Source organism: Salmo salar, unplaced genomic scaffold (assembly GCF_965601325.2).
Source record: "Salmo salar unplaced genomic scaffold, fSalSal1 ptg000691l, whole genome shotgun sequence".
Taxonomy (NCBI): domain Eukaryota; kingdom Metazoa; phylum Chordata; class Actinopteri; order Salmoniformes; family Salmonidae; genus Salmo; species Salmo salar.
In genome coordinates, this window is record NW_027675466.1 from 876,586 (window position 1) to 887,500 (window position 10,915).

A 10,915-nucleotide genomic window follows, 5' to 3' on the forward strand; every position below is an offset into this window, starting at 1 on the left:
CTTATAGTGAGTCTGGAAGGAGAGTTTACAGTCTAACCAGACACCTAGGTATTTGTAGTTGTCCACATATTCTAAGTCAGAACCGTCCAGAGTAGTGATGCTGGACAGGCGGGCAGGTGCAGGCAGCGATCGGTTGAAGACCATGCATTTAGTTTTACTTGTATTTAAGAGCAGTTGGAGGCCACGGAAGGAGAGTTGTATGGCATTGAAGCTCGTCTGGTTAGTTAGTTAACACAGTGTCCAAAGAAGGGCCAGAAGTATACAGAATAACACCAATAACAGAGGAGGTCTGATCTTTGTGCCTCTGTAACTTTCTCATTTATCATTATTCACGATTCATTCATGATTATTCATAATCATGGTAGCATCCACATGAATGTAGAAGTGTTCAGAAACATCTTCTATTCTTACTGACAATACAAGTGAAGTGACTCCAAAATGACAGGACATTATTCACCAATCAGTTTCTATTAGGAAAAACATCATCCAAAACACAACCAAAACAAACTGAAAAATGCATTCAACAAGTTAGTAGAATCACAAGCTTGATGTAATCACTGCAGGCATGGAACATGGGACTAAATACTAAACTTATGACAACTTTAATACAATATAAGTAAATTTGTCCAAATAATTAAGACTTCTTCAAATGGGAGAACTACGTACAGAAAGTGCTTTAATTTCTAAACGGTAAAACAGATATGTATGAAAATACCGTCAAATAAAAGGTGACATTCTGTAAGGTCACCTAATATGAAACATCTCAAATCCAAAATGCTGGAGGATAGCACCAAATGTAAAACTGTAAGCTTCACTGTCCAAACACATATGGTGTGGACTATGTGTCCCTGGTAAACACATGTGGATCTGGTGAACAGTTATCACTTGTTGACCAACTACAGGAATACTGACCTCAGAGTCTCCAGTTTACAGTGGGGATTCCCCAGTCCAGCAGAGACCAGCTTCACTCCTGAATCCTTCAGGTCATTGTTACTCAGGTCCAGCTCTCTCAGGTGTGAGGGGTTTGACCTCAGAGCTGAGACCAGAGAAGCACAGCCTTCCTCTGTGACTAGACAGCCTGACAGCCTGCAAAGAGTCAAATCAAATTAAAATCACACTGCTATGCTTTGGTGGTGAAAATAGTGGCAGTATAATTTTTCAACATTTTTCAGATATCAGTGTCCTGAAACCTGCCATATCTATTCGTAAATTAATGTATCATCATTAAAAATGACAAATGATCAAAGTATTGCCTGCAGATAGAAACATGTATAGTACAAATATTTGAGTAGACTGACCAGACCAGTTTAAAAGCAGTATCAGTCAAAAGACAGACAGTGAGGTATCAGATTTAGATTGTATTGAGTATACAGTCCACACCATATCTATTTTGACAGTGAAGCTAACATTTTAAATGTGGCTCTATACTCCAACATTTTGGATTTCAGATCAAATGTTTCATATGAGGTGACAGTATATAATGTCACCTTTTATTTGAGGGTATTTTAATACATACAGTTGAAGTCAGAAGTTTACATATACCTTAGCCAAATGCATTTAAACTCAATTTTTACAATTCCTGACATTTAATCCTAATAAAAATTCCCTGGCTTAGGTCAGTTAGGATCACCACTTTATTTTAAGAATGTGAAATGTCAGAATAATAGTAGAGAGAATGATTAATTTCAGCTTTTATTTCTTTCATCACATTCCCAGTGGGTCAGAAGTTTACATACACTCAATTAGTATTTGGTAGCATTGCCTTTAAATGGTTTAACTTGGGTTAAACGTTTCGGGTAGCCTTCTACAAGCTTCCCACAATAAGTTGGGTGAATTTTGGCCCATTCCTCCTGACAGAGCTGGTGTAACTGAGTCAGGTTTGTAGGCCTCTTGCTCGCACACGCTTTTTCAGTTCTGCCCACAAATTTTCTATAGGATTGAGGTCAAGGTTTTGTGATGGCCACTCCAATACCTTGACTTTGTTGTCCAAACCTGTTAGGGCTAGGGGGCAGTATTTGCACGGCTGGATAAATTGTTTTTACCCGATTTAATCTGCTTACTAATCCTACCCAGTAACTAGAATATGCATATACTTATTATATATGGATAGAAAACACTCTAAAGTTTCTAAAACTGTTTGAATGGTGTCTGTGAGTATAACAGAACTCATTTGGCAGGCAAAACCCTGAGACATTTTCTGACAGGAAGTGGATACCTGATGTGTTGTATTACCTTTAAACCTATGCCATTGAAAAACACAGGGGCTGAGGAATATTTTGGCACTTCCTATTGCTTCCACTAGATGTCACCAGCCTTTACAAAGTGTTTTGAGTCTTCTGGAGGGAGATCTGACCGAACAAGAGCCATGGAACGATGATGGCCCATTAGACACCTGGCGCGCGAGTTCATGTTGGGTACCCTCGTTCCAATACGTTATAAAAGAGTATGCATTCGTCCACCTTGAATATTATTCATGTTCTGGTTAAAAAAGGCCCTAATGATTTATGCTATACAACGTTTGACATGTTTGAACGAACGTAAATATATTTTTTCCCCTCGTTCATGAAGTGAAGTCCGGCGGGCTTAGATCATGTGCTAACAAGACGGAGATTTTTGGACATAAATGATGAGCTTTTTTGAACAAAACTACATTCGTTATGGACCTGTGATACCTGGAAGTGACATCTGATGAAGAGAATCAAAGGTAATGGATTATTTACATAGTATTTTCGATTTTAGATCTCCCCAACATGACGACTAGTCTGTATCGCAACGCGTATTTTTCTGGGCGCAGTGCTCAGATTATTGCAAAGTGTGATTTCCCAGTAAGGTTATTTTTAAATCTGGCAAGTTGATTGCGTTCAAGAGATGTAAATCTATAATTCTTTAAATGACAATATAATATTTTACCAATGTTTTCTAATTTTAATTATTTAATTTGTGATGCTGACTTGACTGCCGGTTATTGGAGGGAAACGATTTCCTCAACATCAATGCCATAGTAAAACGCTGTTTTTGGATATAAATATGAACTTGATAGAACTAAAAATGCATGCATTGTCTAACATAATGTCCTAGGAGTGTCATCTGATGGAGATTGTAAAAGGTTAGTGCATCATTTTAGCTGGTTTTATGGTTTTGGTGACCCTGTCTTTGAATTGACAAAACATTACACACAAATCTCTTAAATGTATTGTCCTAACATACTCTAAATTTATGATTTCGCCGTGAAACCTTTTTGAAATCGTAAAACGTGGTTAGATTAAGGAGATGTTTATCTTTCAAAGGGTGTAAAATAGTTGTATGTTTGAAAAATTTGAATTTTGACATTTATTTGGATTCAAATTTGCCGCTCTTGAAATGCACCTGCTGTTGATGGAGTGCACCACGGGTGGGACGCCTGCGTCCCACCTAGCCCATAGAGGTTAATCCATTTTGCCACAACTTTGGAAGTATGCTTGGGGTCATTGTCCATTTGGAAGACCCATTTGTGACCAAGCTTTAACTTCCTGACTGATGTCTCGAGATGTTGCTTCAATATATCCACAATTTTCCTGCCTCATGATGCCATCTATTTTGTGAAGTGCGCCAGTCCCTCCTGCAGCAAATCACCCCCACAACATGATGCTGCCACCGCCGTGCTTCACAGTTGGGATGGTATGATGGCTGTGTGGTCCCATGGTGTTTAGACTTGCGTGCTATTGATTGAACGTGTTACCTTCAGGCGTTTGGAAATTGCTCCCAAGGATGAAGCAGACTTGTGGAGGTCTACAATTTTTTTTTCTGAGATTTTGGCTGATTCCTTTTCATTTTCCCATGATGTCAAGCAAAGAGGCACTGAGTTTGAAGGTAGGCCTTGAAATACATCCAAATTATGTCAAATAGTCTATCAGATGCTTCTAAAGCCATGACATAATTTTCTGGAATTTTCCAAGCTGTTTAAAGGCACAGTCAACTTAGTGTATGTAAACTTCTGACCCACTGGAATTGTGATACAGTGAATTATAAGTGAAATAATCTGTCTGTAATCAATTGTTTCAAAAATTACTTGTGTCATGCACAAAGTAGATGTCCTAACCGACTTGCCAAAACTATATAGTTTGTTAACAAGAAATTTGTGGAGAGCTTCAAAAACACGTTTTAATGACTCCAACCTAAGTGTATGTACACTTCCGACTTCAACTGTATGTGTTTCACGATTAAAAATTAAATTCTGATGATGCCATGATTAAGAAAAATCATGAATGAATCATGAATCTGAATGAGTGACAAAGTTAAGAGGCTAAAACAAAACATGCTAACCTCTCACCATTACCAATAACAGAGGATACAACAAAACATGCTAACCTCTCACCATTACCAATAACAGAGGCTACAACAAAACATGCTAACCTCTCACCATTACCAATAACAGAGGCTACAACAAAACATGCTAACCTCTCACCACTACCAATAACAGAGGCTACAACAAAACATGCTAACCTCTCACCATTACCAATAGCAGAGGCTACAACAAAACATGCTAACCTCTCACCATTACCAATAGCAGAGGCTACAACAAAACATGCTAACCTCTCACCATTACCAATAGCAGAGGCTACAACAAAACATGCTAACCTCTCACCATTACCAATAACAGAGGCTACAACAAAACATGCTAACCTCTCACCACTACCAATAACAGAGGCTACAACAAAACATGCTAACCTCTCACCATTACCAATAACAGAGGCTACAACAAAACATGCTAACCTCTCACCATTACCAATAACAGAGGCTACAACAAAACATGCTAACCTCTCACCATTACCAATAACAGAGGCTACAACAAAACATGCTAACCTCTCACCATTACCAATAACAGAGGCTACAACAAAACAGCTAACGTCTCACCATTACCAATTACAGAGGCTACAACAAAACATGCTAACCTCTCACCACTACCAATAACAGAGGCTACAACAAAACATGCTAACCTCTCACCATTACCAATAACAGAGGCTACAACAAAACATGCTAACCTCTCACCATTACCAATAACAGAGGCTACAAGAAAACATGCTAACCTCTCACCATTACCAATAACAGAGGGGGTCTGATCATTGTGCCTCTGTAACTTTCTCATTCATCATCATTCTCGATTCATTCTTATTCTTACTGACAATACAAGTGAAGTGACTCCAAAATGACAGGATATTATTCACCAATCAGTTTCTATTAGGAAAAACAAAATCCAAAATACAATCAAAACAAACTGCAAATGAATTCAACAAGTTTGTAGAATCACAAGCTTGATGTAATCACTTCAGGCATGGAATATGGGACCAAATACTAAACTTATGGCTACTTTAATACAATATAAGTGAATTTGTCCAAATAATTAAGACTTCTTCAAATGAACTACAGTGCTTTGCAAAAGTATTCATCCCCCTTGGCGTTTTTCCCATTTTGTTACAACCTGTAATTTAAATTGATTTTATTTGGATTTCATGTAATGGACAAACACAAAATAGTCCAAATTGGTCAAGAGAAATAAAAAAAATGACTTGTTTAAAAAATAAAGTTAAAAACAGAAAAGTGGTGTGTGCATATGTATTCACCCCCTTTGCTATGAAGCCCATAAATAATATCTGGTGCAACCAATTACCTTCAGAAGTCACATCATTAGTTAAATAAACTCCACATGTGTGCAATCTAAGTGTCACATGATCTGTCATATGATCTCAGTATATATACACCTGTTCTGAAAGGCCCCAGAGTCTACAACACCACTAAGCAAGGGGCACCATCAAGCAAGCGGTACCATGAAGACCAAGGAGCTCTCCAAACAGGTCAGGGACAGAGTTGTGGAGAAGTACAGATCAGGGTTGGGCTATAAAAAAATATATGAAACTCTTAACATCCCACGGAGCACCATTAAATCCGTTATTAAAAAATGGATAGAATATGGCACCAAAACAAACCTGCCAAGAGAGGGCCGCCCACCAAAACTCACAGACCAGGCAAGGAGGGCATTAATCAGAGGCAACAAAGAGGCCAAAGATAACCCTGAAGGAGCTGCAAAGCTCCACAGCGGAGATTGGAGTATCTGTCCATAGGACCACTTTAAGCCGTACACTCCACAGATCTGGGCTTTACGGAAGAGTGGCCAGAAAAAAAGCCATTGCTTGAAGAAAATAAATAAGCAAACACATTTGGTGTTCACCAAAAGGCATGTGGCAGACTCCCCAAACATATGGAAGAAGGTACTCTGGTTAGATGAGACTAAAATTGAGCTTTTTGGCCATCAAGGAAAACGCTATGTCTGGTGCAAACCCAACACCTCGCATCACCCCGAGAACCGCATCCCCACAGTGAAGCATGGTGGTGGCAGCATCATGCTGTGGGTTTGTTTTTCATCGGCAGGGACTGGGAAACTGGTCAGAATTGAAGGAATGATGGATGGTGCTAGATACAGGGAAATCCTTGAGGGAAAGCTGTTTCAGTCTTCCAGAGATGTAAGACTGCTAAAGCAACACTCGAGTGGTTTAAGGGGACAAATGTAACTGTTTTGTAATGGCCTAGTCAAAGCCCAGACCTCAATCCAATTGAGAATCTGTGGTATGACTTACAGATTGCTGTACACCAGCGGAACCCATCCAACTTGAAGGAGCTGGAGCAGTTTTGCCTTGAAAAATGGGCGAAAATCCCAGTGGCTAGATGTGCCAAGCTTATGGAGACATTCCCCAAGAGAGTAGCAGCTGTAATAGCTGCAAAAGGTGACTCTACAAAGTTTTGTCTTTGGGGGAGTGAATAGTTAAGCACGGTCAAGTTCTCTTTTTTTTCTTATTTCTTGTTTGTTTCACAATTAAAATATTTTGCATCTTCAAAGTGGTAGGCATGTTTTGTAAATCAAATGATACAAACCCCCAAAAATCTATTTTAATTCCAGGTTGTAAGGCAAACAAAAAGGAAAAATGCCATGGGGGTGAATACTTTTGCAAGCCACTGTACATACATAAAATGGGACAACTAGATACATAAAATGCTTTCATTTGTAAACGGTAAAACAGATACGAATAGTCTCAAATAAAAGGTGACATTCTGTACTGTCAACTAATATGAAACATTTGATCTCAAATCCAAAATGCTGGAGCACAGCACCAAATGTAAAACTGTAAGCTTCACTGTCCAAACACATATGGTGTGGACTATGTGTGTCTGGTAAACACATGTGGATCTGGTGAACAGTTACCACTTGTTGACCAACTACAGGAATACTGACCTCAGAGTCTCCAGTTTACAGTGGGGATTCCTCAGTCCAGCAGAGAGCAGCGTCACTCCTGAATCCTTCAGGCCATTGTTACTCAGATCCAGCTCTCTCAGGTGTGAGGGGTTTGACTCCAGAGCTGAGACCAGAGAAGCACAGCCTTTCTCTGTGACTCCACAGCCTGACAGCCTGACAAAGAGATCATCATGACTTCACAAACACACTGTTAATTTAACACCAGTAGTGTAGAAGGACAACGGTAGATGCATGTGGTTCATATTCCCAAACAACATATAGATTCATCTTCCATCAATGCATTTAATCAATATGTTTTTCAATATACATATTATAATACATATTTTTCTCTAAACATAATATTTCTTCCTGATGAATACTTCTTATATATATTATATTATTTACTCACAGAGCAGCTCTGGAGGCTTTGACCACTGGCAGCAGCCTCAGAAGAGTTTCCTCTGATCTGGAGAATTTCTTCAGGTCAAACACATCCAGCTCCTTTTCTGAAGTCAGCAACACAAAGACCAGAGCTGACCACTGTGCAGGTGACAGGTTGGCTTCTGAGAGACTTCCTGATCTCAGGTAGCTTTGGATCTCCTCCACTAGAGAATGGTCATTCAGTTCATTCAGACAGTGGAACAGATTGATGCTCCTCTCTGGAGAAAGATTCTCCCTGATCTTCTCCTTGATGTAGTTCACTGTGTCTTCATGGCTCTGTGAGCTGCTTCTTGTCTTTGTCAGTAGACCTCGTAAGTGCTTCTGATTGGACTCCAGTGAGAGTCCCAGAAGGAAGCGGAGGAAAAGGTCCAGGTTTCCTGTCTCACTTTGTAAGGCTTTATCCACAGCACTCTTGTAGACAGTAACTTCAGACTTGTCTCTGTACAGCAGAGAAAAGATGCTGGACTTTGTTTGCTGTTTGTCCATGAGATTCTCATTTTTGTTGATGAATGAGAGGAACACATACACAGCAGCCAGAAACTCCTGAATGCTCAGATGAACGAAGCAGTACACCTTGTCTTGGTACAGAACACATTCCTCTTTAAAGATCTGTGTGCACAATCCTGAGTACACAGAGGCTTCATTGACATCAATGCCAGCCTCTTTCAGGTCTTTTTCATAGAAAATCAGATTGCCCTTCACTAGCTGTTGAAAAGCCAGTTTTCCCAGTGACAGAATGCTCTCTTTATTCCAGTGTGGACCTGTCTCTTCTTTCCCAAGATACTTTTCATTCTTCTGTTTGGTATGAAACACCACAAGGTGTGTGTACATCTCAGTCAGAGTCTTGGGCATCTCTGCTCTCTTATGTTTCAGCATGTGTTCGAGGACTGTTGCAGAAATCCAACAGAAGACTGGAATGTGGCACATGATGTGGAGGCTCCTTGATGTCTTTATGTGTGAGATGATTCTGCTGGCCAGCTCCTCATCACTGAATCTCTTTCTGAAGTACTCCTCCTTCTGTGGGTCATTGAACCCTCGTACCTCTGTCACCTGGTCAACACACCCTGAAGGGATCTTATTGGCTGCTGCAGGTCGGGTAGTTATCCAGATGAGAGCAGAGGGAAGCAGATTTCCCTTGATGAGATTTGTCAGCAGAACATCCACTGAGGTTGACTCTGTGACGTCCCAACAGATCTTGTTCTTCTGGAAGTCTAAGGGCAGTCGGCACTCATCCAGACCATCAAAGATGAACACAACTTTGTACTTGTCATAGTTGGAGATTCTTGATTGTTTGGTTTCCATTGAGAAGTGATTGAGAAGTTCAATCATAGTGTGTTTGTCCTCTTTCATCAAATTCAGCTCCCGAAAAGGGAATGAAAACACAAATTGAACATCCTGATTGGCTTTTCCTTCAGCCCAGTCCAGAATGAACTTCTGCACAGAGACTGTTTTTCCAATGCCAGCGACTCCCTTTGTCAGCACAGTTCTGATAAGTTTGTCTTGTCCAGTTAAGGGTTTGAAGATGTCGTTACATTTGATTGCAGACTCTGGTCTTGCTTGTTTCCTGGTTGTTGTCTCAATCTGTCTCAGCTCATGTTCATTATTGACCTCTCCTGTTCCTCCCTCTGTGATGTAGAGCTCTGTGTAGATCTTATTGAGAAGTGTTGGGTTTCCTTGTTTAGCGATCCCCTCAAATACACATTGAAACTTGTTCTTTAGATTAGATTTGAGTTCACGTTGGCAAATCTCAGCAAGCTCATCTGAATCTAGAAATAACACAGAGGATATTAATATTACGTCTGTTTTAATGCCTACAGTATTGTAGGACTGTTATAACATTTTAAATTATAATCATTTATTCTCTTAACTGAATGTATAACTGTGTAAATGTTTTCATAATGCATTACAGACTGGTGTGACTGATTATATTATTATTGGTATTATTGATGGTATTATTAATGTTGTCTCTCTCTCTCTCGCTCTCTAAATTAATCAACACAACACATCCCTTCTGCTACTTGATGAGGCCACTAGGTGTTGTGTTAATTAAGGCTGCTACAATATCATTGAGTTACACAGCTACTTTAGCTGTACTTTAGCTACAGCTTTTAAATGTTATAAAACAGCATTCAACATGATGCAGACAGATCTTACATTTCTCCAGTGTGTCAGCAAGCTCCTTCTGGTTCATTTTCCTCAGGACGTGCAGTGTGATCTTCAGAGCCCCCTCTCTGGCACTGCTCTCCTGCTTCTCATCTTCAGCATCCACCACTTCCTCATCCTGCTTCTGACTCTCAAAGCCTTCTGGGAGTTCTGGACTAAGAATCCTCTTGAACATCTTCAGCTCGTTCTTCACAAATGTCATCATTTTCTCTTCAAGCAACTGAAATAAATCATGTAAATAAGTTAAGCAAGAGAATAAATGCTTTCTCATCAACACATTAATGAATGATTGAAAGAAACTTTACTTGAGGTAGACAAAAACAAATGTACATAACAGGACCACATACACTGAATATAGAGTCCAGGTCTGTTTGATGACTCTGGGAAGACTGACCACTGAGAATCTCTGACTCTGATCTCTCCTGTTGGTTTCTGTGGACAAAACATGAGATTACATCTCCTCATCCAGGGAGTGAGTGAGTACGGACAGACAAACAGACAGACATAGACAGAAAGCGGGACAGACAGTCAGAGACAGACAGACAGAGACACAGACAGAAAGAGACAGAGAGACAGACAGACAGAGACAGACAGACAAACAGAGACACAGATAGAAAGAGACAGAGAGACAGACAGTCAGAGACAGACAGAGACACAGACAGACAGACAGACAGACAGACAGACAGACAGACACAGACAGACAGAAAGTGGGACAGACAAACAGAGATAGACAGAGACAGACACAGACAGACACATACAGACAAAAAGAGACAGACAGACAGAAAGCGGGACAGACAGTCAGAGACAGACAAAGACAGAAAGACAGACAGACAGACAGACAGACAGACAGACAGACAGACAGACAGACAGACAGACAGACAGACAGACAGACAGACAGACAGACAGACAGACAGACAGACAGAGAGACAGACAGAGACAGCGAAAGACACAGAGACAGAGAGACAGACAGAGACATACAGACACAGAGACAAACACAGAGACAGAAACAGAGAGAGACAGATAGAGACAGACAGACAGGCAGAGACA

General features: G+C 40.2%; 1 protein-coding gene across 1 annotated transcript in view; it reads right to left on the reverse strand.

The window, feature by feature from the left end:
- Window positions 1-659: 659 nt before the first annotated feature.
- Window positions 660-10,915, reverse strand: part of LOC145877157 (NLR family CARD domain-containing protein 3-like) — an 18,195-nt gene continuing 7,939 nt past the window's right edge. The window contains exons 5-8 of the mRNA XM_082972442.1: window positions 9,860-10,300; window positions 7,674-9,471; window positions 7,265-7,438; window positions 660-1,086 (exon numbers count right to left, since the gene is read on the reverse strand). Of these exons, the coding sequence (XP_082828568.1) occupies window positions 897-1,086; window positions 7,265-7,438; window positions 7,674-9,471; window positions 9,860-10,139 (2,442 nt within the window). The 5' untranslated portion in view covers window positions 10,140-10,300 and the 3' untranslated portion in view covers window positions 660-896. The remainder of the gene's footprint in view (window positions 1,087-7,264; window positions 7,439-7,673; window positions 9,472-9,859; window positions 10,301-10,915) is intronic.